The 25,593-nt window shown below is 51.6% G+C and overlaps 7 protein-coding genes and 1 non-coding gene across 8 annotated transcripts; 2 read left to right on the top strand and 6 right to left on the bottom strand.

The window, feature by feature from the left end:
• Positions 1-2,339: 2,339 nt before the first annotated feature.
• Positions 2,340-3,807, bottom strand: KY384_000379 (uncharacterized protein; the record flags this gene model as incomplete). The annotated part of the gene is made up of 2 exons (XM_044808915.1): positions 2,340-3,117; positions 3,572-3,807. The coding sequence occupies 2 exons, from the start codon at positions 3,805-3,807 to the stop codon at positions 2,340-2,342; spliced, it is 1,014 nt and encodes a 337-aa protein (XP_044665668.1).
• Positions 3,808-4,848: 1,041 nt separating this feature from the next.
• On the top strand, positions 4,849-5,823 carry KY384_000378 (uncharacterized protein; the record flags this gene model as incomplete). The annotated part of the gene is made up of 1 exon (XM_044808914.1): positions 4,849-5,823. The coding sequence occupies one exon, from the start codon at positions 4,849-4,851 to the stop codon at positions 5,821-5,823; it is 975 nt and encodes a 324-aa protein (XP_044665667.1).
• A 2,194-nt stretch (positions 5,824-8,017) lies between these two features.
• On the bottom strand, positions 8,018-8,821 carry KY384_000377 (uncharacterized protein; the record flags this gene model as incomplete). The annotated part of the gene is made up of 2 exons (XM_044808913.1): positions 8,018-8,749; positions 8,813-8,821. The coding sequence occupies 2 exons, from the start codon at positions 8,819-8,821 to the stop codon at positions 8,018-8,020; spliced, it is 741 nt and encodes a 246-aa protein (XP_044665666.1).
• Positions 8,822-9,786: 965 nt separating this feature from the next.
• On the bottom strand, positions 9,787-10,664 carry KY384_000376 (uncharacterized protein; the record flags this gene model as incomplete). The annotated part of the gene is made up of 2 exons (XM_044808912.1): positions 9,787-10,369; positions 10,420-10,664. The coding sequence occupies 2 exons, from the start codon at positions 10,662-10,664 to the stop codon at positions 9,787-9,789; spliced, it is 828 nt and encodes a 275-aa protein (XP_044665665.1).
• A 6,069-nt stretch (positions 10,665-16,733) lies between these two features.
• On the bottom strand, positions 16,734-18,786 carry KY384_000375 (uncharacterized protein; the record flags this gene model as incomplete). Its single annotated transcript, XM_044808911.1, is given in 4 exon segments — positions 16,734-16,882; positions 16,909-18,384; positions 18,403-18,718; positions 18,766-18,786. 4 exon segments carry the CDS (start codon positions 18,784-18,786, stop codon positions 16,734-16,736), a joined length of 1,962 nt encoding a protein of 653 aa, XP_044665664.1.
• Positions 18,787-19,085: 299 nt separating this feature from the next.
• On the top strand, positions 19,086-19,166 carry KY384_000374. The gene has a single exon. It is a non-coding gene; the product is annotated as a tRNA-Ser (tRNA).
• A 353-nt stretch (positions 19,167-19,519) lies between these two features.
• On the bottom strand, positions 19,520-21,256 carry KY384_000373 (uncharacterized protein; the record flags this gene model as incomplete). The annotated part of the gene is made up of 3 exons (XM_044808910.1): positions 19,520-19,761; positions 19,911-20,599; positions 20,652-21,256. 3 exons carry the CDS (start codon positions 21,254-21,256, stop codon positions 19,520-19,522), a joined length of 1,536 nt encoding a protein of 511 aa, XP_044665663.1.
• Positions 21,257-23,638: 2,382 nt separating this feature from the next.
• On the bottom strand, positions 23,639-24,507 carry KY384_000372 (uncharacterized protein; the record flags this gene model as incomplete). The annotated part of the gene is made up of 2 exons (XM_044808909.1): positions 23,639-24,115; positions 24,232-24,507. The coding sequence occupies 2 exons, from the start codon at positions 24,505-24,507 to the stop codon at positions 23,639-23,641; spliced, it is 753 nt and encodes a 250-aa protein (XP_044665662.1).
• Between the last annotated feature and the right edge of the window lie 1,086 nt (positions 24,508-25,593).

The raw sequence follows: 25,593 nt of genomic DNA, 5'->3' as shown, positions 1-25,593 counted from the left end.
GGGGCAGGGCGCGGGGGTAGCGCCGCGATCGGGCTTGATGAGGCGGGGAGGAGGATGAATTTTTGGGCGGTTACTGTTATTGGGAGGAAGAGGGATGATGGGGATGTGGTGTTGCCGGACACAAGTTGAGGCGATATAAAGATGATTTCCGGCATTGTTTGTAGCGACGCGTTGTCAGTGTTTGGTTTGTCATTATCGGAAAGGCGACTACGCAGGGAGTAAGCTTGAGCCCAAGTGCTGGCCGGCTTCGTTGGCAGTCGACAGGGACGAGCACGCACTTGAGCAACTCAGGTATGAAGACCGTCACTTCTCGGTCTATGACTCCAAGTACAAGTGGAAATTCTGGGGAGAAATCACTTGTGTACTGCCTGATTTTTCCAATCTAGAACGCTAGCCCCGTGCCATCCTTCCAAGAGGTGCAGAACACTTCCAGGATATCTCTATGTCTCTATCGAGATCATACCTCTCGCAAAGCATCATCGACGATCAGCCATCCTACAAGACAGCAGCTGATCCAATCAAGCTGACTTTTATAAATGCAATGGCTGATGCATTACAGACCAATCCTTCCATCCTGCAAAGCCACGATAACCAAGATCTCAAAGCTATGAAGCCTTAGAGAGGTAGCTTCTCCTTCCGACGACAAATTGATTGGCATCCATGTCTCAAAAGTGCCCGCACAGGGTCCGTGTGCTTGTAACGCTCCACAGATATACAACCATGCGCTCGCTGCCATGCGTACATACAAGCGCCATCTCAGATCTCTAGGGCCCGAGCCTTTGAACCCTGTGTCACATCGACAGCCACCTAATCCAAGATCGTGAGAGAAACATCAATGATTCACTCCATGAAGGAAACCCCTGTGGCTTGCTCCTGCAGCTGTTGACAGACTCGCTCCAATCCCCCATCATCAAGGCGCTCTTCACATCAGGAAACCCTTTCACTGATCAAATGTTTCCAGACCCTGGATCTATTTCCGAGCACTCTGTTCTCCTAGGCCCGCTAAGACGATAGCCCATCCAGACCCTTACTCGCCGTGCATGTTGTAGTAAGTGCATAAGAGGTGCCTTCCGAAACACACACACCTTCCTCGACCGCCCACCTCAGAGTCACGGAAGACGTCTAATCCCCCCCCCCTCAACCGACGAATAGAGTCCCTGAACTACCATGCTAACGACTCTCCTATCCATCTACCTCTCCCTAACACTCCTACTCCTACCCCAACACACATCCCCCTCCCCTTTCCCCTTTCCCTTTTCCACAACCCCCGAACAATCCCCTCACCTCCTCCCCCTTCCCGACACCTCCCCCACCCCACCCATCCCACCCATCTTCAACACAACATCCCACCCCGACCTCGACGGCACAACATGCTACGCCCCCGACGACATCGCCTTCACCCCAATCCCACGCACCTACACCTACGCCTCCTGTGCCCCGCTCTGGCACGCAATCTACAAACACCACCCGCTTGTCAGCACGCTCCATTTCTGGACAGATGAGCCAAAACCCTTGGCTGCTGTGGAGCCCGAGTTGCAGATTCCGGCTGCGTATCCCTCCTCCCCTTCCCTCTCCAGCCCAGCCACGGTGGAGGGGGAGGGGCAGGGGAAAGGGGCAGGGGCAGGGGCAGGGGCAGGGGAAGGGGTAGGGGCAGTGGAAGGGGCAGGCGCATGCCAATTCATCATCCTCTCAACACGAAGCCTGGATCAAGTGGTGCGTGCGGCGGCGCAGGCGGGACGGCCGTTGGGGTGGAGGCGCGAGTGGGGGGAACGAGGCCAGGCGGTTTTGGGCACGAGGAGTGATGAGGCGAGTTGGGGCCAGGTGGTGGAGGCGTTGGCGGCCCTCTTGGTCTGTGCTGATAGTGGGTATGCTGGGCATATGGGGTTTGGTGAGTTTTTTTTTCTGCTTTTTCTGCTTTTGTTTGTTGTTGGGGACCGGGGGAGGGGGGAGGGAAAGAGGAGAGGAGGTATGGGGAGGGAATGGAAGGGGATGATTGAGCTGACTTTTGAGGTCGTGGGTGATAGGGCGGCTTAAATCTTTGCACGCTTTCGTGTATCCGGGTGGACAGCGCCAGACTAGGTTTGGGATCGTGGAGTCGATGGGGATTATTGAGGGTGTGTTGTGAGATATGCTTGGTAGGACCGGGGGGTAATGAGAAGTGGAGGTTCTGCTTGGATATATTGCCGAAGGTGATACATAGGAAGTTCAGCCTTACGGGGGATGATATACATTTTGAAATAATGAAAGGAAAGCAATAGGCTTTTTATCTTGCAATTGTCCGTGATCAATCTGGAACTTCCGTGGCATCATTATAGTTCGTCTCTCGTCAGGCCCCTTCATCATCCATCCGAAGGTAACGTGGCTGCTTCGCTCGTCTCGTCAGGGAAATCTGTTGGCGGATTGACTAGTTCAACGATGCTGTCTCCTTCTTCATCAACAAGCTCATCATTAGGTGGCACTTTGTTGGTCTGTGCAAGAACTTCCCCCGCCATGACAAATGATAAGCTTGTGCCTATTTCCTCCAATGTCTGGACGGGCTGAGGAGGAGCAGCGTCTACGACTGGTGCTGTGCTCGGCTTCTGTGCCGGTAGAGCAAGCTGCTCCCATCCATCTGGAAGATATTGCTTGCTCTCATCGACAGAGTCCAAGATCCTTTGCCGAATCAATCTATCAGCAAAGTCAATGCCTGGCATCAGATTCCTCAACTCTTCAAAAGCTGAATCTGGGTCTACAATGAGGGTCCATGCCACAGGAAAGACGACTGCGAGGATTGGGCCAAAGATGGGTATGGCTCCAAGAGCCATGGTGAGCACATTCTTGAAGAAATTCTCAAGCCAACCTCCGCCTTGTGCAGGCTTCCATTGCAGATCCAACCCGAAGTTTGCATTAGCGACGGTCAACCAGGAAATGTCCCAGGCTCTCAAGTAAGTCCGCGGGTTATCCGGTCGGAAACTTGAGCTGTTGATGACGATGTTGCTTCGGTTCACAATCTTGATGAGTCTTGAAGCGTAGACATTGTCCTTGCGAAGCTGTCGGGGAAGCGGGAGCAGCTGTATAAGACCCTGGACGTCAAATCCAATCGTGAAGCCCCGGTGGGTGGCAAGACCATAAGTACTGCTGCAGGTGTGGTTCACGAAACTGTTGCCACCACGCCATACCGCAACGTCGCGCGTTCGAGCAAAGTTTACCTGAACCCATGCGCAGAGTTCTTCATGGTGCTCGTCAGCAGTGAAAGCCAGGGGAATATAGATTGCCCTGATGCACGCAAGCAACTGCTTACAGTTAGCACGTGGTTTTAGATATTGATATGGGCGGTAGTGAGATATGCGGCTTACATCAAACCATATCCATCGTTCCTGCTCCGTGGGAAGTGGCATTATCTTGAAGTAAGACTGACTAGGTCAGAAGAGGGATTGTGTGGGCATCTAGCTTTGAGGATACCTGAGCCGCACCGCCAGTACGGTAATCACTGAATACATTCGAGGTTGTGCAAAGCTCATGTTGCTCCCGTCTCCAGATATCGCCTTCCCTTGGGCCATACATGACTGGCAGGTGAGTCCAATTACCGTACCTGGTGCTGAACACGCCATTTCGGACGATGGTGTAAGTAGCTCGAGGGTGAGTATGGCCAGAAGGATGATTGCTGTCTCGATCGCCAATAGCATCAGGCACGTTCCAAAGATACTCAATCATCATGTTACTATGAAAAAGCTCAGGATTATTCGCGTCATAAATATCTGGTCGGGCCGTGACACGTAAACCGCTACGGTCGAAGAAGCACTCGCCCTCAGGAAAGGCGAGAGCCATGATGAGAATATCCTGACAGAGTTTCTAGCAAAATATGTAAGACAGTAACAGCAACTCGGTGGGACTCTTCGTTTGTTGCGATCACTGCCCCCTTATGAAAGGAATTCCACCGAAAAAAGCCGCACTTCCCTGCATTACTTCATCGAATAAGACGATCAAGGGAGTTCCAAATTGGCCCTGCATCGTGATCTCTCCCCAAGATGGCTAGGATTCAGGCGTCACCACCTTGACTTCACATGCAGCACCAGCCTATGAACGGGTGCAACGCCTTCATGCATATTTACCCCGCAAAAGTACATACACCAGCCGTGGGATGAACATACTTGAACGTACCTCCCTTTGCGAGCTCTTTGCGAAATCTCTCTCAATGCTATGGACTGTTGATCCAGCGCTGGGTCTAGATCCCTGCATCGCTTAGTATATCATTGAGGGATCTCGATTTTGACGGCATCGCTGTGTGATATCAACACGAACGGATACGATCAGTCAGAAAGAGGCATTACCACGGTTCACTTATTTCTGCACTCATCGTATCTCTGATAGCGGGCTGTCAGTAGCAGCTCTCCGCCGAGCTCGAATGCTGAACTTCACGCCTGAAGAACTGGTGGCACGCATGGTGGTCTGGCCCAGACTTGCACAAATGAGGTTTGACGACACTGTGGTGTTGATAACATACTCCACGATTTGTGCTAGCTGTGATTATCCTGCCCTCTTAGAGGACTGCCCTTTACACCACTCGCCTTCAGTCAAATATCATCTTCTTGAATGACACTACAGAGTTCCTTTCGTCGTCATGCTCGATGTCCGAACAGACGTCGAGGATAGAGATGTCCCTGTCGCCGTCTTATTTGAAGACTGACGTCATATTTTGCTTTCTTCTTTACTTCACTTTTCATATTTGAGTTTTGAAGTGAATCATTCAACACTTCTGAAATAACGTAATCAAATCCTTGGAAGCATATCACTTCCACCATCACATACAACACTGTTGATCCCTCCCATCATCTGGACTTGATCTGCGTAGGCCTACGCCGAGCAAGGATGGCGCTTCAAGACCCATCTATACCTCTTGATGGCCGCTGCCATCTGACAAGGATGCCCAATGAGATCCTAGACGCAATCTACGTCCGATGTGTCGAGCCTAACATGGCATTGTGCTCACCAATACTTGGCTCGAGGCTATCTTCCGAACGAGTCTATCAAGCAACAATACTTCAATCCTTTTGGAACTCAAAATCGATTTCTCACGTTAGCAGTTACAATGACCCACGAAAACCACAGCCAACTTTCGTACCTGGTAATCATGTTCAGAAGATTCTCGGCCCATGCGTGCCAGGCGTTCTAACACCTGAGCCGCAAAAGAGAGTTCAGAATCTGATCAGCAGTTTGAAATGGTACACATTTTCTCGCCTTGAAGTGAATTTTATTCGCTTGCTTGAGGCTTTCTTCCTGGACTTCCTTTCCGAAGAGGGAGCGCACATCAACCTGAAAGACCAAACCAAGCTTAGCCGAGGCTTCCGGCGTCGATTCCCATATGGCAGGATCCCCACTTTGTCAGGACCGGAAAATAGCATAGTCAACTTCTCCAAACGTTTACCAGATGACAAAGGCTATAAATTCGAATGGTATTACCCCGTGATTGCAGTGAACTCTCTCAATACCAAGCTCAGAATATCCTCAAGATATCTGCAACCGGTGTCTGTCTTTGTCTTGCCAGATACAGTCCTCAATCCCAGGGGCTGGACGGTAGAAGCGATCCAGAAGTTGCACTTATTGTGCATTCAACTCAAACCGAAGAGATTCTGGCATCCACATGTACATTATGGCAAGGGAGCGCTTTATAGTGGGATGGAGCTCGCCATTGTTGAGATAAACAGCGACGCTCTCTTGATTCTCTGTTGGGCCGCTGAACGCCTTTCCCATAACGACAGATTCACCCAATCCTGCGGCCCTCTGAGTTTTATGGAAAACTCTTCCGTCGCATCTGCAAGCAACGAAAAGGATACGAAGGAGTGAAAATGTTCAAGATCCTGCTACGAAGACATGCAGAATCCATACCTCGCAACGATCCTACCATCACAAGTTGGGCCCACAGACTCGCAGCTAGCAAAACCAGTTCCTCTTCAAAATTTGGCCAACAGATTCTGGACTGGGGTAGCTCCACTCCTCGCCACAGCAAAATCGTGCGAGATCCGTACCATTATAACCCCAGCTTTGATGAAGAGGTCGAGAGTTTAATGCTCCGCCTCTCCAAGTCGAAGAAGTGAGCAGATCGTATGACTGGTATTTCCAGCGAGGCCGAGGCAGTGAAAAGACCTTTATGCTTGACGGCCACATAACTCGTGATTTGACATCTGCCTAATGGTGCGAACAACTGGTGAATTGTGTTACTGTACTTCATTCCTTTTTGACTAATTAGTATTTCATAACCTGAATCGCGGAAAGAAAAGAGCAGCGGAAAGGATCAGGGATATTCGTGGACTCGGAGAGTCAATGACATGGAGGATTTTCCAGAAATCAGGGTGGGGATTGAGACGCTCAAGGCTCATTGTGTCCTTCTTATTGATAATTTGCATCAATGCAAGATATCGAATAAACGATTCACAATCCTGCATTCACCGTGCTGTAGTCTTCAGGCGGTTCATTTCTGACTTCGAGGTCGACCTTGACACCGACCTGGAGCGACAACAATCCTATCGACAGCACCTGATTTCAGTGTTCACTTGAGTTCCCATGAGGTAAATCCCTACTCAGTTTCTCTTACCTTCACCCCAATTATTCCAATTCCAGACATCGCCAAGTCCCAATCTGCCTTGCCGCCCTCTCACCAGCCCCTGCTTTCCCCTCCCACGCCCTGACGGAATGAATTCCACACGTAACAACAGACGGTTACATTTGGGGGCCATTTCATCTTTGGCACCCTCACCCACCCGGTCTAGACCTAATCAAGGACAAAACTCAACGGCTATCACCAACCGGCGCCGCGCTATCGGTCTTCAATTTCGCTAACCAACAGGCCCAGAACTTCGGATGCCACCACGCCGACGCGATAATCTGAAGCTTGCAGGAGCTTGCGGTCGACATGAAAGTATGTCGCAGGCTGGGCTGGGGGGAGGGAGGGATGGGGAGGAATAAATATTGGGGTGGTCGCCGCGTCGAGAGATGCTTTTCACGCCTACCACTTGACTGACCTGTCTGGCTGCTGTGACGAGACAAAGCCGTTCGAGCTCACGACCCCGCACGCACGCGCCGCAGACCACCTCCAGCTTTCTCCCCTACGACCCGCCTCCTCACAAGCCGTACACAATGCTCCCCACCATGCTCCCCCTCCTCCTCACCTCCCTCACGCTCATCGCCAACCTTCCCTCAACCCTCGCCTCCACCTCCTCCCCCAACCTAACGCCCCGCTCTTCCTACATCCTCAAAACCCCCATCGCCCTCCCCAACGCGCTCGTCCGCCGCGCAACCTGCGACTCGACCGACATCGACTGCGGCAACCTCTGCGTGCCCTCGGGCTACAAATGCTGCAGCGACGGCGGCGCCGGCTGTCCGATCGGCAACAACTGCGTCCCTGGCGGATGCTGTCCGATAGGCCAGACGTGCTCTGGTGGAGGTGGCACGCTGACGGAGCCTGATTTTGGGGATTTGACTACCACGGGCGTGGGGACGGGGGGGCTGAGTACGGCGACTGGGAGCTTGAGTGGGGGTGGGGATAGTGGGAGTGGGAGTTCGGGAAGTAGTAGTGGGGGAAGCAGTAGTGGGGGGAGCAGCAGTGGGGCGGCGAGTGGAGCTGAGGCTGTGGTGGGGGATCGGAGGGGAGTACTGGCCGCGTTGGGACTGGTGGTTGGGTTGGTGGTTTTGAGGGCGCTGTGAGGGGGGAGGAGAGTGAGAGGGTATTTGGGGGAAAGAAAGGAAGAAAGTATGGGAGACTTGTATTGGGGGTGTATATATTGCGTTTCGATGAATGAGATGGGATGTATGGAAGAGAATGATGGTGGTACGATCATGAGCTGTGGGACGTATGAATGTAGATAGTGGATCGTGAGGGATTGTTGAATGCAAGTCTATAATTCATACCCGTCTTTTTGTCTCCTTCATAACAATGCTCGTGATAAGAATAAAGGGCGCGTGGCCGTCGTGATCCTCCTCTATGTCATGTTGCATGTGTAACCCATCAGGCCCATCTCCTCGACAGTGTAGGCGAGAACATTCAAGCCTCAATTTTCTTCAAGCAATCTTGGAACTCCTTCCAATCATACATGATGGCCTTCGCCCCACACTCCTCTGTCAGCGTCTTCGCCATCTGCTCCATCTTCTCCTTGCTATCCTCGATCCCGTAGATGCCCACGTATCCGATCAATGGAATACCAGCTCTCTTCGCAGCTGTAGCACCACTCTTGCTGTCCTCCACCGTCAAAGTCTCCTCGGGCTTGACGCCAAGCTCCTTGCAGGCATGGAAGTAGATAGCCGGATCTGGCTTGCTGGAGGGCGGATTGAGGGAGGTAGCCGCCGAATACACGTGCTCTGGGGGGAAGAAGTGATCAATGCCGACTTTCTCGATACTAGCCACCACTCTCGGCTTCGCGGACGTCGACACCACAGACATGGGATAGCCCTGCTCTTTCAGCTTGTTGAGCTCGGTGGTAACCCCGGGGCACTCGACAGCTTTCTGGCTAAGCTTCCTGGTGACAGCCCCGAGCTCGCGGGCCACGTAGTCATCTACCTCCTCTTGAGACATGGTGAAGTTGTGTTTCTTTTGGAGGCCAATCAGCATGTTGCGGAAGTTGTGGCCGACGAAGTCTTCGAGGAGGCTGTCGACGGTGTAGCGCTCGGATTGGCCATGTTTTTCGAGGACTTCATTTGTGAGCTCCGCGCAGGCTTCAAAAGCTAGGCGTTCGGATTGGACGAGGGTGTTGTCGCAGTCGAGGAGGATGTATTTGACCTAGAGGAGCGGTGTGAGTTTGGTGGGGAAGGCAAGTTGATTGTCTTGCGATCAGAATCTTACCTTAGGCATGTTGACTATGCTCAGAGTGTTCTTGAATGTACAACTAGGATGATGTGAAAGTATGAAGGTCTAATGAATATGCAATGGCGAGCAATGGGGGGGGATGGAACGAAAACAGACCGAAAACAAAGTGCCCGAAAGGTGATGCCAAGACTTGTGCCCCACGTGCGGGCAACGGTAGGGCTGAATATTTACTTCTGCCAATGGCCCCTCGGGCCTTTCTTTTCATGTTCTTGACGACGTAAACGTTGATCCCACCGCTACTGTCCTCTGCAATACATCTCGTGCGTGTGGGAATGTATGTAGTAGTCCCCTCGTAGGCAGAGACTCAGATCAGAGCAGTGCTGATGGAGCGAGCTATTGAGAAGGATCTGACGAGGTACAGCAAAGGCCATCACGATTTGTCAAAGCGACGAGTGGCAAGCTAGCGAGCTACGAGGTACACTAATGGCTACATGGCTGGCTCTCATGAGCTATTCAGTGAGAAGAATAGAACATGGAAATGGTAAGGGGCGGACAGACAGTGTCCGTGTTTTGGTTATGTATATGTCTCGTCAACGCGTTCGGACCCCGAGATATTCATGTTCATTATAGACCCACCAAGCCTGGTCTATGTGAACGCTTTTCTATTTCAAAATCATCCCTATCTGTGATCTTTCAGATCTACGAGATACTTGATGGCTCCGTAGCAGCCAATTTCTCGTCGATAAACGAGCCTTATAAACGCAATCTTCAAGCTAGAGGTCGTAATATCTGGAGGCGAAGGATCCGCCCCGACTAAGGTGCTCGTAATTCTTCGCTGTCTTGAAGGTCAAATTCTTCGATCGAATTGATATCAACAGAAATAAGATCATTTTCAGGCCATCACTCTCGCTTTTGGCATCGCTTTCCCTGAACGTACCTGGGCAATCCTTTCTGGTTCATGTACTGAAAGTCGAAACCCGGAAGACCATAAGTGACATGCTCTCGCTCGCTCACGACTTGGAAATGCCCACATCACCATTCGCTCCATCATCTAGGGTCAGGTTCGTAGGTTTGCCATAGCATTCAAACGCTATCGGAAACAGCTCTGTCAACTTTCGGTACGGCACGCTTTTACTCTGGATGTTAAATCCTCCGAGGTCACTCCAGCTACTGGTATCCACGGGATCCCTGATCCTGATGATTCTCCCTACCCCAGAATTGTTCTTCCTCCCCTGCGATGATCTAACTTTCAGCAAGTCCAGAAGATCACCCAAAGCGACTCCGAGTTCACTCCACTCGATCTGCTCTATTGGTAGATGCATGAGGGATATGGTTTCCTCTCCCATACATGGAAATCCTTCAAAATGCAGAATGGCGTCGCCTGAAGTAACGTTTACATCGGAATGCGCGCCGCTGGGGGGAATTGGTGGTGGCCTTTGTTTTGCAGCCTCGGCCATGGCTGAAGCGCCTTCCTCAAGGGCTGTGAAGAGATCTCTCTCATCGATCATCGCTGGAACTAGAGGGCGAACGTTCTCAAAGTCGACCTCTATCCCTATGTACCTATCCCCACTGGGCCCACCGCATGACCAGAAGCTGCGCGTGGCGTTAGCTTCACACGCTGGAAAGATTCACACAAGACTTACTCTCCGCCGTAGAATGGCTCAGGGTCAAAGTCAGGTTTCAAATTTGAGTATGTACATCGGTTATTCGGTTCATTGACAGCCGGTATCTCTACAGTTTTATCCTTTCCTAAGATTTGGAGAAGTCTTCCTTCAGGTAGTTGACCCTGCCCAATCTCATTGTATACTGATAAGCCATGGGCGAAAGGAATGAAGCTGGTGATAATAGTCAAGAAAATTGTTGCATATGCAACCAGAACAGGGCACATGCTGCTGCAGGATCACCACCCTCGCGAACGGTGGATAAACAGGTGGCGAATGTGCCTTTAAGCATTGTGCAGGGTCACGCTGTATCTTGCGATGAATGAGTCGACGTCGCGCCTTAGCGCAAGACATGGCCACCCGGAGAGGAGCACGACGATTCATATTCAAATTCAGCTGCTGATTCGATGAGGCTTTTGACGCGTGAAGCGCCAATGATGGGCTGAAACGCTTTGATGACCAGAGTTTCCTGGTATGTCTCTAGCGAGGTGACACAGTCGGCGAGTTCCTAAGACACGATGCGCTCAAGCTCCCATGTTACGGCCGACAGACTTGCCACGATTATTACCCTGAGCATAGCTACCAAGGCCATCTTACATCTAATGGTTTCGTACGCTGGTCGGGTATTACTCAGAGTAAAGCAGCCTTCTTAAATACTGGCTTCTTAATCAAAAGAGCACGCAAACGATATGAGAACCTGATGAGACAAGACTTGAGGAGCTCAACGGCTGCTGGATATCTTTACTTTCATATCTTGTATTGCTCGATATGCATGCTTAGCCCCAAAATCGGCAGTCACGAGACGTTCGATCTTTCGTCTTGCATCGCACAGACTCCGCAAGTAAAGTTCGACTCTTTGAGTGCCTCAGAATAACCAAGTCCTCAAAGACTTCCTCGCACCATACTTCATCTTCAAAAGAAACCCAAGCAGTCGATCCGGAGCTCCACAGGTCGAGGTCTGTTGCAGAAATATACCTTTTGATTTTGTCTAGTCGCCAGAGCAAGCAGCAAAGACTCAGCACGCCGTATCCCAGTAGGCCTACCATCTACTCTTGTGGACACTAGGTGGACCTCTTCCTTACCCCCTTCCATCTTGTGGGCAGTGTTTTCGTGAGTACCCACAACCATTGCGCCCATGTGGAGCCACGTACCGAGAACAAATACTTCCCTTCAAGATTCATGTACTAAATTTGTATTTGCGTGAACCTAGGCATCGCATCATTTCACGCGATACGCGACTCACGGAACTCCTCAGCCTGATCGCCTTAGTACTAAGATTTTTGGGCTTCTCAGCCACAGGCGACTCTTCCACGCTCTGCCTCAATCATGTACGGCATGTGGGGAGGAGATACGAGGCTTGCTCGTCCCTCGACTACAGCTCGCGACACGAGGTGGACAGGGCTCTAGATCGCTCGATCTCATAGAATGAGTAAATCCCAAGACATCGCGTGGGACGGATTAAGCCTCAAGGCTACTGTCCGCTCGATCAAAAAGAGGGCGCAGTGCATGCGTTTGTCTTTATCGTTCTCCATTTCGTTGACTTACGGAAATGTATCCAGGCTGCTCTATCTCCCGTAGACAGAGAAGCGGCGCGAATCAACGCTACAAGACATACCATTTGACCTTGGAATCCGCGAGGCTCACTGTACACAGCCGTCTCGATCCCACGTATTCCACATGATACACCCCTCTCGTGAAGATCTGTTTTCTGAATGACATGCTCTTGGGATCTGTGGCATCGTAATCGTGTCTTCAAGGAAAGGATGGAAGCATAACACAATTCTGTATGAGATTGATCGGAGAGCCGCGACTCTATGCAAGTATTGGTTTGCCATGGGAGATGTTTTGCCGCCATCTGAATCTCATCATTGGACAGTGCTTCTAGAACCCCCTTCCATGAGAGGCGGCAGGATTCTGGAATAAACGCACAATCTGCTTCATTGTGCGTCAAGAAACATGGATTTTCTCCAAGTTATAGTAGAAACGAACGTTTGAAGAACATTCAGACTGCAGAGAAAGATCTCGTGTCGGATGCGCAACGGGCGACATACTGCCTCCCAAACGACGCGTTTACCACACGAAAATATCCGGCCGTTGTCAAAATGAGATGTCATCGGCACTGAGAACCACATTAGGTATCTCACTGCTTGCAGAGGCCTCATTATCAATCGAAATACCAAATTCTTGAGCACGGCTTCGACTGCCACAAACGCTGAGACACTGGTGCGGCTATATGCACAATATCTTATTGAGCCATGCCCTGCTATGCGACCAGCTTCCCAAAATAGTAATTCAGCGTTTGAACTAAGTCCCACCTTCCCGCGAAAATAACCCGCCTTGGTTCTGACTTCGTGTCTGCATGTCTTATGCTTCTCCTAAGGCTTAGCTGGCATATTCGATATTCAGGGAGACGAACAATGACTAGCGGGCGCAGCCGTCTCCACATCTCATCTGATAGCGACTGAATACTTTCCGGACTGGCACTCACTGACTTATGCAGCTAGGCAGTAGATGATGTTGTTGAGAATGCTGATTGCTTGGACCGGTTCGAAGAAAAATCCATCTCGTACTTGCACGGGAGGATACGACTTTACATCTCTCAACAGAAAGGCATAAGAGTCTCGTATCCTAGACGACAAGGCAACCTTTTGCCCAGCACGCGGAGAATCTACAGTATTGATATCGACCCTTACAGCTCATCGACGCTCCACTACTACAGTACACCCATGGCTCACTTTCTTTCGAGCAAAAGTATCAAACCGACGGAAGAACATGCCATCATGTCGTCGCAGGCAGGCGTATCCCTAATCGCAACCAATGTTTCCTTCGGCGTGATTGCAGCTTTGTCGGTCGCCTTGAGACTGCAGATCAAGAGAACTAGGTCCACGGCCTTCCAAGCTGACGATTATTTAATTCAAGCCGCGTTGGTAATATTCGCGACATCTGAACTGTCGGAATGCCGTTGATCGCTATTGTATAGTTTGTTTCCATCGGACTGGTCCTGACGAATTTCATTGGCGTCTTTGTCGGAGACCTCGGCGATCCCTTTGAGACGCTGTCGCCTGAGAAGCAGGTGGTTTACATGAAGGTACTAGGATTAGTACTCGATCCCCTAACGAATCTACTGATGCTTAAGAGTAGTTCGTATTCGCCTTTCAAATCTGGTATCTCACCGCCGTGGCGTTGGTCAAGCTGTCCATCTTAAGCTTCTTTGGGCGATGCTTCTCCACCGGACGATATCCAGTTCTAGTCTTGATCATGCTAGGAATAATAATTGCCTGGCTGATAGCCTTCTTCTTCGCGACCCTCCTGCAATGGCTGCCAATCCAATGCAATTGGCTCCCTTGCGAGCCCAGACCGGCCTACCCGATCATGTATATCTGTCTTTCATTCTCGGACGTCCTGATGAACCTTATCATACTGTGTCTCCCCGCTTTTTACATCAGAAGGCTACAAATGAAGAGAAGAATGAAAATTGGTCTAATATGTATCTTCGGACTTGGTGTTTTGTAAGTTCCTTGATAGAGGTCGTCCTAGACTTTGTGTTGAACCATGCCCCAGTTGTGTCACATCATCCGTTGCGCGTCTCGCATACGCAATCCAATTCAAGCGATCGTTCGTTCGGTTCGATATCCCTTTTGACGGTACGTAGCAGTCTGAAGAGAGTCTCTCGACTGCATGCTTATTCAACAGTATCTACGGTCAACATGATGATGTGGTCGGGCATCGAGGCCTGTGCCTCAATAATCTGCGCAAACCTACCATGTTACGGAGCCCTCCTCAATGTCGCAAAACGTCCCATTGCAGAAGACAGTCCGCTCAGCCAAAGAGGCGCGCCTGGAAATTCCACATCACAATCCTCGTCAACACTGTTCTCCATTGGCAACTGGCAATTCGCAATTTCGAACGACAAGATGGTGGTCTCTCCTCAAGACCACCCCGCTGACTTCACTCCTGAATTCCACGGCAGCAAACAAACCTCTATCCGTAAATCGCACCCAAGAAACATCCACGAACTTCAAGGCACGAAACCTCTCGAAGAAATGCAGGGCCTTAGGTCCCCCACTTTCCACGAACTACCCAGTGGCCACAGCACCAGCCCCAAATTTATCCATGAGCTTCCCAGTGCCGACACCCGCTCGTCTCACAGCAATTGGCCTTCTTGGAAGTCATCCCCCACGCTCTACCTGTGGCGACGATGGCGAAGCTGGCGGAAGTCTGAGTATAGAGATACTACGTGGTCGTTTGAGGGAAGGGAGACTTCTCATACCCGGTGTTGGAGCAATGGGGACTGTCTCAAGGAGGTGGTTATGCCGCCTGAAGGCCAGATATCGAGGAAAAGTACGATTGTTGTTAGGCAGGACGTTGAAAGGGGGGTTGATGAGCCGATGCCGTCTAGTGAGGGCAGGGAGTCGCAGTCAGAAGGGTTGAATGTGCAGTCTGGATGGTTTTGACGCGGTGTTTACCGCAGTACTATTCGGTTAAGCTGGGAACATTGTAAAATATGGACTGCAGCCCCATGCAAGGTGTGTTCGCCAAATGGAGACGTGTCAGGCCCGCCACATTCCACGGTCACGTTCAGCATCAAAACAAACCCTATCCTTGCAGAATCTTCCGGCATCACTCTTGACTGATAGATCGAGAACATCATCCTTCAACGTCTACATCGCATCAAGGAATTGCGAGAAATCCAAATAGATTACCGCACCGCTGAGAAGGAGAGAAAAGGCCAATATGAAGCTCTCAAGCTTGCTCAGTCTTGCTTGGTACATTATCTCGATGCTCTACCCTCGAGATACACGCTCACTACCTATCCAGCGTCTTCACCATCACTCACCTCACGACCGCCATACCCAATAAGCCAGCTAGCAAATCGCACTCCCCCTCCTCATCCCACCACACCCCCACTCCACCAAAATCCACGTCGACACGACCAACTCACCCTCCTCCTACCCACCCAGAACCCCAAGCTCGCTCTTCCTCCAGCATACACCACGCCTCAACCCCTAAAATGAAAACCTCGACATCAAAACCACCACACCCTCCCGCACCTAAAAGCGCATCTCCTCCTCCCTCGCACCATCCAACGACCCTGAAAATCAAAACATCAACGCTTCACCACCCACCCCCAACACACCACCCCAGTCCACCACTTCCCCACCCTTCCTCTCACAAAGCATCCCCAACACCTCCGCACAAGACGTCCTCTAAATCCCCACCGCCCAAGTCAACTCCCACCAAAAAGAGCTCCACAATCCACAAAACGTCCCTAACACCTCAAACCCCCAAGAGCACTCCCCACCCATCAGGCCATCCCTCTCGCCTCGCGCCCAGCAGCAGCACCAGCAGCACCTCCTCCTCCTCTTTTAATCGCCCACCCCCACCTCCACCTCCACCCCGTACCACGACAACAAAACCCACGACCTCACACCCCGCCCCCGCCCCTCCCGCACCCACGAACACGCACCCCACCACCACGTCCTGCCCCTCCCCCCTTCCACAGCAGCGGCATTTGTCCCACAATAACCACCACCCTCACAGCCACACCCACGAGTTGTCCACCGCCACCACCAGGGTGCCCGCACCCGGACGCACAGCCACAATGCGTGATCGTGACCACGACCACGGTGCCGGGGTATTGTCCCGTGCAGCCGCCTACTACGACCGTGACGGGGACGGGGACGTGTGTGGTGGGCTGTGGGGGCGGGAGAGGGGGTTGTGAGGTGCGGACTGTTAGTGTGAGGGGGGGTTGTTAGGGGGTGGGGGAAGGTAGGGAGAGGGCAGGGTAGGGAGATTTGCGGTAAGTAAGTGAGTAAGCGAGAGATGAAGGAAGGGAAGGGAGAGGGGCGTGATGGTAGGAAACGCCAGCACAGCACTACGGGGCGGGGGAAAAGCGAGAGGGGATACTGGAAGGTTTCATGGGAGCAGTATACCGAAACGGAAACGGACGAGTTTGATCTGGTCTGGTCTTGATTGAAGGATGAGGTAATGGAAGGTTCTGAGCATGCATGCATGCGGGCGGGAGAAAGACGTGGGACTGCTCTGTTAATCTTTGTTGAGGGGGAGTAAAGAGGGTTGATCTTCATGGCATGGCAAAAGGGTAAACCATGCTTGATATAGTTACAACGATTGCTCCTCGAGCGAGAAGAGGCTTAATCGATAGTCATCACCAACCCCCGTCGCCCCTTCCACCCCATACAGAATCTCTCACATCTTCAATTCTCTTATCACGCCAAACCCTCCCCCTTTCCCCCACATCCCCTTTTCATCACCCACGCTCCCCCCCCCACACAAAATCACCGTTTCTTCTTCCCCTTAGTCTTATCAACCACCTCGACCCACCCGCGATCCACCCCCTCTTCTCCAACGCCTTCCCCACAACCTCCCTCTGCGGTCCCTGCACCAGAACCTCCATGACCGGCTGTTTCGGCGAGCTGCCCGCCAACTGCCCCACGCTCGTCGAACTCGCACAGCTCTTCTGCAGCTCCTCCGCCAACAATCTTGGCTCGATGTAGAATGCCTCCAGACCAGACACTTTCGTCACTGTCTTATTCCCTGATCGTGTCTCCAATGAGATGAGGACTTTGGGCGGATGGCCGGCTTTGGGCTTGGCGGTGTCGCGCGTGTCAGGGGCGCGGATGATGGCGTAGAAGGGCGTGCAGGATTCGCGCACGCGGTCGATCAGGGCGTCCCGGGGAACGGTGCCTTTGGCTATGACTTCGCGGTCGAGGGAGGAGGAGCTGTCGAAGATGGCGTTGGCGAGGAGGGGGTTGAGGGTTACGAGGCGTTTGTTGGTGGTAGAGATGAGGTTCTCGGATTCGATGTAGGTGGTTGTGATTTGCCGGAGCTCCGGGGGGAGGTAGAGGGATTTTGTGCTGGAATTTGCGGAGGAGAATATTGGAGCGAGAGAGTCTTTGGGGCGGTAGAGGATGAGTTTTTGCAGGCGCTGGTTGATGGAGGGGTCGGAGTTGGGGTTGGTGGATGATGCGATGGCGTTGCCGCCGCCTCCTCCGCCTGAGTCCGCGCCTGGGGTGTCTTTCTTTGGGAGGCGGTAGGGTGTGAAGGTAGTGATTGCCCGATCTTCGAAGTCAACATCGAGGATGACGCATTCTCCACCGTCTCGCTCTTTACACTTTATCAATTGTGCTTTGCCGAGAGCTTTCATGAATTTCTTGAGATTCTTCCAGGTGGTTTTCTTGATGTTCAAGGCTGCAGCTTGTGCGGGCGTATGTATTGGGAGATAGGGCAGAATCAAGTTGGATAGAACGAGGGACTGAGGTATTGGAAAGTTCAGGCCGTAATTTGGGTCCTCCCTGTGTTTTCTCTTAGTATCATACAGGCCAAAAACGAAAGCTTGCCAGAAGGCGTCGTTAATATCTTCTGTTTTCATTTCCGGCTCTTCGATCTTTTCGAAAGGTTCTATATCTTCACCTTCGACATGCTCGTTCTGCTTCTTGGTTGGCAAAGCTGTTGGTAGTGCAACCCCGCCTTGGTCCTCTTGGTCATCCTCATCGTCGATATCGAGTTTCTGAGCAGCGCCTTCTAGACTCTCCGTTTTGTCTTTCTCCAGCCACCCATCTATATGCTCTGGTGGAGGCGCACCGGGTTTGCCGGATGTTGACCAAGCCCATAGTTCATCGCCCTCCCAGTGCTCAGTTCGTACTGCGTGACCTTTTGCACCCTGTACATTTCCTAACACTGCAATATCGATCTCGCAAACTCCAATCGCTATAGGAACACTCGGCCGTTCGAGGCTAGCGACAGCGACGACTGCATCCCTCGTAGCTCGTGAGGGGAAGGGCGGTCCATTAGCCAGACCCGGCGTCATCAGAGGGGCACCCGTCTGGAGCTTCTGCAGGACGAAGTCTGGTGTATGAAGGAGGGCACATATTTGAGGATTCTTCCATAGCGTGTAGACTGCCACCAAATCAGCCTCCTTATCATAGTCTTATTCGTGAGACTGACTCGTGGGCATCAACCTCTCTTCGACCTTGAACCACAGTATCCTCTGCTCTTCACCCGGATGAGCTCCAGCGTAGATAGTGCCTGACACTTGGTTGAGATCAGGTCCTGCGGTCGTGGTGAACCGTGCTGAGAGGGCATTTTCCGGAAGAAGCGAATTTCGTAGAGCGGTCAGAGTGACTGCGGAGTCTGGTTGCTGTGTGCCTGTGTCTTCAACACCTTGCTCTTCATGCTTGGGTACTTCAATGTCAAAGTCTTTGATAAGCTGGTCTGCTATCTTGCGACGGTCAGAAGAGCGTAAAGGCGCCAATGGCTTGATCTAGGCTCGTCAGATCGCGTCGTGATTTCAGAGTCGCAAAGCCATACATTTGGCTTCTTCTTGAACATTGCGATGCCTTGCCGGGCTAGCTATCGAAGTCTCCCTCGTTTGACGAACGAAGAGAACCGCCGAGACCGTGTTGATGATCAAAAGCAAAGCAAGTAGTCAGTATCCAATTCATGAAGGCCCACATCCTAGGGTATGACGTAAGGCGTTGGAGAGTCTTGGCGGCACTTTCGGGGCGTCTCTAGGGAGATAGGGGGCCCACCACTATTCTACTATATGGCAAGAACCCTGCCCCAATTCCTCAACCTCTCCCCTGCAAAGAATTATATATAATTTATTTTGTGTTTCATTTTACGAAGAAGACACTCTGGCCGAGTGGTTAAGGCGACGGCCTGCTAAGCCGTTTCATTCGTGAGCACAGGTTCGAATCCTGTGGGTGTCGATTCGTTTCATTTTTGCTTTTTGCTGCTTCTTGATTGGATCGTCTCCCTGCCTGCGCCTTTTCAGTTTTATTTCTTGACGCGATGGAGTTGGATGAAGTGGGGGAAGGGGGGAGGGGGGGAAGTTGGGCGGAGATGGGCGAGGGGGGCGGAATCAGCAGAACTGGCCTAATTGGGCTTAGCGTTATTGACCTATGAGCCTTGGTTGTCTTGTATAGCTTCCTACCTTCGTCTATGAGATCAAGCATTTATCTACGCATCATATCATATGGTATGAGCCCACTTAGAGTCCGAGTCTCTTGGTTAGATTTCGCAATGATTCCGAAAATCTCTAATCAAAATTATATAGATTTCATCATGTTCCGTCTAGCATTCGGGTCTTCTCCCCAGCATTCACGACCCCCACCCCCTCAAAGTGTCCATTTCCACCACCACCCTCATTCCTCTCAGCCACCAGACTTGGAGTCCCATGTTCCTCAGCCCTTTGCGCGCTACGATACCCATTCTTCTCAAGCCCAGAATTTTCTCCACCCGCGAATTCCAGCATCTCCCCCTTGCGGGTGACAGGCACAGCGTCCGCCCCCCACTCCAGTGTCCCTGCCCAACAGCTTCATAACCCTGCCTCTGCAACTGCAATGTTGCGTCCCTAGCCCAATTTTGCCTCTTATAATCATTTCTACCACAGCGGTTCCTGCACCAGCCCACCACCGTATCCAGAATGAGGGCCGTCAAGATAAGAAGGCCACCAAGAACGAGGATGATAGAGACGCCGAGGACGGAGAAGGAAATGTAGCCACTTGCGCTGCGGATTTTCTGGCGTTCACAGATGGTTTTCTCGCCTTTGACGAATTCGAGGCCTTGGGAGCTGTAGGAGGGGCCGGTGGCGTAGTTGATGATCTCTTGCTGCATGCGCGCCATCGAGACAGCGAAGAGGTTTGTGACTTCGATTGTCCATTGGTTGTCTGGAAGGCCGATTTGGGTAAAAGTCGAGCCGCTCAGTGTGTCTGTAACTCTGAGCGAATTGGCGCCGCGACTTTGAACGTTGTTGTATGTGCGACCATTCACCATCGTGTAGAAAATGTCGGTCAAGGTGAACGCTTGGACTTCGTTGAGGAGTAAATTGCGCGATTCGTTTTGCAGAGTCGAGACTGCGGTGAGGTTTGTGCATTTGTTGTTGACGGGGTTGCAAAGCTGGAATTGGTCTGCGCATGCCAGGACGCCTACGGTGTAGTCTGGTAGGTAATTTGTCATATTCAGGTCACCAGATGAAAGATTTGTGGGCGTTGTGGCGTGGAACCATGGATCGTAGACTGGCGATAGATAGGAGACTGTGTTTGGGGCGAGGAACATTATTGTTACGTCGGCATCAGTTCGATTTAGTTCGGGAATAGGGTACCAGGTCTGTTGCGCCTGTCCCGAGTAGGAAACAAAGGGGCTAGTGAAGTCTTGTCAGTTACGCGAATAATCATACTAAAGAGACTACTCACACAAGTGCGTAGCCGGATGTACCGACATTACCATGAAGGTTGTATATGAATGTTGTGTTTGCAGTCCCCTCATCGATCGAGGCCCCGAAGCCTCCGAAAGTGTAGCGTGCAATACGGACAGGATCGCCATTCTCATCGGTTTCGTTTGTTTGGTAAGCATGGTCTTTGGTATGAAGGACGGAGCACGTCGTAGCCTTCCGATGCTGCAACCGGTCCAAGCGTTTGGAGTTGATCCCTAAGTCATAGTGAGAATCGATAAGACCGCTCTCGATTTTGAATGCAGATGTTGGGCCATCCCAGCATAGATCCTGATCGAATGGGCATGAGACATTGGCCGTAGTCGTCCATGGTATCTTTGCCCGCGGGTATTGATTGCATTGCAAAGCATCCTGAACGCTTCCATAGCATGCTCGTGAGTATGCATCCGCTGCAAGGGTTTCATTCGCCTCTTGAGCATTAGCCGCCAGTTCGTTGACCGGATTTGATTCGGTAGGTGACAAGTCAGGCAGCAAGTACCCGCAATTGGATGATCGAACGAGAGTTTCATTACCAGCGGCCTTCGCGACTTCAGAAGAGAAGACACCAGCGGCTGCGAACAAAGTCATGTTGCAGACTGCCAAAACAATATATGGTAAGTTTTGCATGAGAGGGCTGTCGGCAATCTTCCTCCAATACCAGGATAGCTGAGTCAATTGCCATGCTGCTGCCCCTGGTGTACTGCTGTTGCGGAAGATCGCTTGCTGTTGGTGATGGATTGCGTCATGAGGACTTGGTTGTGTACGGTACTGATGGATTGCGAAACTCAAGATACGCCAGCACGCCGCACCAGCAGCTGTAACAAAAATACCCAAGAACGCTGTGAGGAGGCTGCCATTACGCTGCGTTAGGGTAATCGTTGATCCTAGTATGGCACCCCGAGACCAATTTATCCATGGTCCGGTATAGATTTCGGATCCAGAAGCACTTGACATAGCTCAGATGTTGTTTTCGAGCAGCACAGCCTTGTTGGCCGTATTGTTGTCCTATGAGGAATCGAGCCAGGTATGATGGCTTGCATGGTGCCCGGGCGAGAATTTACCCCGATGAACGGTTCTGTACAAATCTTGCGAACGCTGATCAAGTGGGTACCGTCATTGGTCAAGCGGCCACCCACACGCAATCTAGTCACTTTTGTGGCTCTTTGATAGCGTGTACGTGTCGAGGCTAACCGCGACTATGCCTTGTGGGTAATAATGAGGCGTTTCCAGGCCAGATTCGTCTTCCGCCAAGGAGCTTATGCAAGAAGCGTGGTAAAACCTACCCCCTTTAACGTCTGAGGTCCGTGCATTTCCAGATAGGCGGTTTGTGGTGCCGATCGATTGCCGTAATGGATGTTGTCAGCTGTCAACGCGAAACGGAAGCCTGGGTATGGTGAAGGGTGCCAGCGCCGCTCCGGAGCGTGCAACCTTTTCCAGGAAGGAAGCTCCACACTATCGATCGCTAGCTTTCGTCTCGACTTCAGGTTCCGTCGTGGGGATTCAGCATGTTGTCTTGACATGGGCTGCAAGGAGTTCAAGAATGTGGACGTGAGTGATACCTAAAGGTCAGAGAAATAGGATTATTACAATCCTGTGGTTCTCAACCTATTGAAACCCTGGGCCTAATCCTGGTCCATTTGTGTCGTCAGCAGCATGTTTCGAAGGCCACAGTAAAAGGTCGCCTTTGATCTCGCAATCTGTGATCCTTTAGACCTCAATGTCGGGCGTGCGACATGAGCTATGTGTAACGCCGACCTGCCTTAATCATTAAAATTGCCTTCCTTGAGTGCCTTTCAGCAGCGTTAGATGGAAGGCTAGAAAGAAGCCAGGTCCTGTCCGTTATCGACCTGCAACCCCTTCGCGGTCTCATTACCCACGTTTTGCCCCACGCCCACCCATACAAGCCTCGTCCTCACCGCATAAAACGCCGTCCTATCCCTCCTCCTCGAGATCAAAAGGTCCAAATCCGCCGGCATCCGCATATTATACAACTTCGCCAGTTCTTCAAACGCGTCCAGCACAACGCTTTTCGGCAACTTCTCCATAAAGAACCCCCTCTTGTTGATTTCAATCTCGAATCTCGTCAGAGTCTCCATTTCATAGAAATTCTCTCTTGCACTTGTCGGTGTGAAGGTTCGCCCCGGGATTTCGTCGTCGAGGTTGGAGGCAAATGAGCGGATGAAGTTCGCGAATTCGGAAGAATGCGGGACTGGTTCACGGATTATGGGGTAGATGCGCGTGAAGAGGAGACCGTAAGGGTGGCCGCCGGAGGAAAAATAGTAGCAAGTCAGCGGAGGGACCGGGGGCCAAAAGATCCTGGAGACTGGAGTTGTTGTGTTTAGAGTGATCAGCGCGTTTTGAGGATCGTCACACGGATAGCTGGTTTCGTTGACGAGTGGATCGGCGAGGGCATGAGGAGTCAAGAGTGTAATCAGAGAGAGCAGGGCGACCGAGAATGAGTTGTGATGCATTGCGCGAATAGGTCGAGAAACAAAATTCCTTCTAAGGCCGGTTGGATGCAGGTTTAGAGGATTGGCAGATGGGTTGCTTCGATTTAAAAGAGTCCGATGAGCAAGTATAGGCCGTGCTTAGACGCGCCTTCAACGGCGGCTATGGCTTGGGATGAGACGTTCTCATTGCCCTCCGTGATGTAAGACAAGAACGTCCTGCGCTAAGACACTTGCTCTTTGAGTCCCTCAATTTGAAAGACATCCGTCAAGACTTAGAATTCCTGATTTAGGGATGATCCATGAGCGTGTCGCGGCCAGTCCAGAATCTTCAAGAGCGATTCTGAGCCTGAAGTCGGTCATCATGAAAGACGTCCCGTCGGATGATACCGCGTTTATACCTTTGACATTGTGCATGACAACGGCACGTAGTCCACTAGAGTGACTGTCCGACTTATGGGACAAGCAATTGACCACCTCGAGGACGCGTCGAGAGACAACGAATGCACGATATCCGCCGGACTCAGTACTCATTCTTAGAACCCATCAAGGTCAAAAGCCCGCATGGCGACTCTGCAGAAGAAAGACACTCACCTTCTGTCTTTGATAAGGGTTCAGCACCGCCGACACCAGCGACCGTACTCTCTTCCATGATAGCCACCCCATTACTAGTCCCGATCCTCGAGGCTCCAGCTTCTACCATGCCCATAAGATCTTTAAACGTCCTGACGCCACCACTAGCCTTCACCCCCACCCCTCCACCCGGAGCAACAGCTTCAACAACCCTCCTCATCAACCTCACCACCTCTACCGTCGCCCCGGGACCACAAAACCCCGTGCTCGTTTTCACATAATCTGCACCCGCCAAGACCGCAACGACACAGCCCGCAACAATTTCATCCTCCGTCAATTGCGAAGTCTCGAGAATCACTTTGAGTAACGCGGGCGTGGCTCGCTGAACAGCGGCAATGTCATCGAAAACCTCCACGAATTTGCCAGCCTTGAGGGCATGATAGTTCATGACCATGTCGAGTTCGATGGCGCCGGCTTCCCAGGCGGCGGTGGCTTCCTCAACTTTCAGGGGGTGGAGAAAGTGCCTTCGGGGAAGCCGATGACGCATGCGACGCCGATTTTAGCGATAGCCAGCTGGGTGCTGGCGCATTTGACCCATTGCGGGCGGACGCAGACTGTGCAGAAGGAATGGCGTTTGGCTTCGTCACAGAGGCGATCGATCTGGTCTTTGGCCGCGTCGGTTTTGACGAGAGTGTGGTCGATGAGGTTTGCGGTTGCTGGTGGGGTGAGGGGCGGTTTTCCTGGTGTAGTATTGGGGTTGGATTGAAGGCGTGATCTTACTTCAACAATCCTCTTTTGAAGGTCTACTTGGGAGACCATGATCATAGGTACTCTGACGGGTCGATAGATTGGTGGAATGTGAGGTGATGGACGCGGATTCTCAGCGCTAGAGATAATGCCAAGCCGCTAATTAAAAATTACAGTATCGAAATAAATCTTTTCTGTGGAAGCACTTGGATTCTCCTTCAGAGGTTGTTGACGATTTAAAGCGTCAGCAGAATTGTACAGGATGCAATCTCAGTTCCGGAGGTTCATAAGAAGACAATATTACCACCAAGCCACTTGCATTGAAACTATGTACAAGTAAATGTTTGCCTCGCAACCACTTTCAAGAAATCAACGATGTCTTGCTGAAGTCAATCCAACATAACGCTAGCTCCTGTCTTGTCGGAGGTCGCCTCCACGTACAATGGGATTACAAAAGACCAGCAACCCAATTGGCGGCATCCGCAGCGTTTTGCCCGTAGCTTGTGTGAGCAGGAGTGATCTGATAAGTGCGTGGAGTACCACAGACGCCGTCACCTTGGGCACAATACTCTTTCAGATTGGGAATATTGGTGACTGGCGAACCATTTTGTGGATCACCGAAGATGACCGCTGAAAGTCATAATGTATTAGCTGTGGTCTGGTACAAGATGGCATGGGTCAGGCCTACCTCCTGCCGGTGCATTTGAGGCAAGCGAAGAGCCGGCTTTGTGGACAACGAAGCCTCCCTGAGAATAGCCGGACAGAACAATCTTGGTCTTGGCGCACTGCTGGCGAGCTTTGGTCGCTAGATTCGTCATCAAAGTTCCACCATTTCCACCTTGATTGGCGTTCCCCTGGAGAACCTGTCATCAGCCGAGTGAAATGTTTTCCAATGATCCCTTTACTTACCGCATAGTCAGCAGCATAAGGAACGCCCTGATAAGCGACTCTGTCGGCGCCGAGCTTCGATTGAAGAGCTTTGAGTAAGGGGGTCCAATCACTGCGCCGATGTTGCCAGGTTCGCTGGTACCGCGAGCAAAGATGACTGTGAGATCTCTGCACACGCCATCGTCGACGTCGGTGGCAGAGCTGGACCCTCCACCATACCCACCACCACCACTACCACCTCCACCCGGGAAGGTTGGAGGCCAGGAGAAT

The sequence above is a fragment of the Bacidia gigantensis genome (assembly GCF_019456465.1).
Source record: "Bacidia gigantensis strain McMullin 20006 chromosome Unknown contig_49, whole genome shotgun sequence".
NCBI lineage: Eukaryota > Fungi > Ascomycota > Lecanoromycetes > Lecanorales > Ramalinaceae > Bacidia > Bacidia gigantensis.
This window is presented reverse-complemented; position numbering and strand designations above follow the sequence as displayed.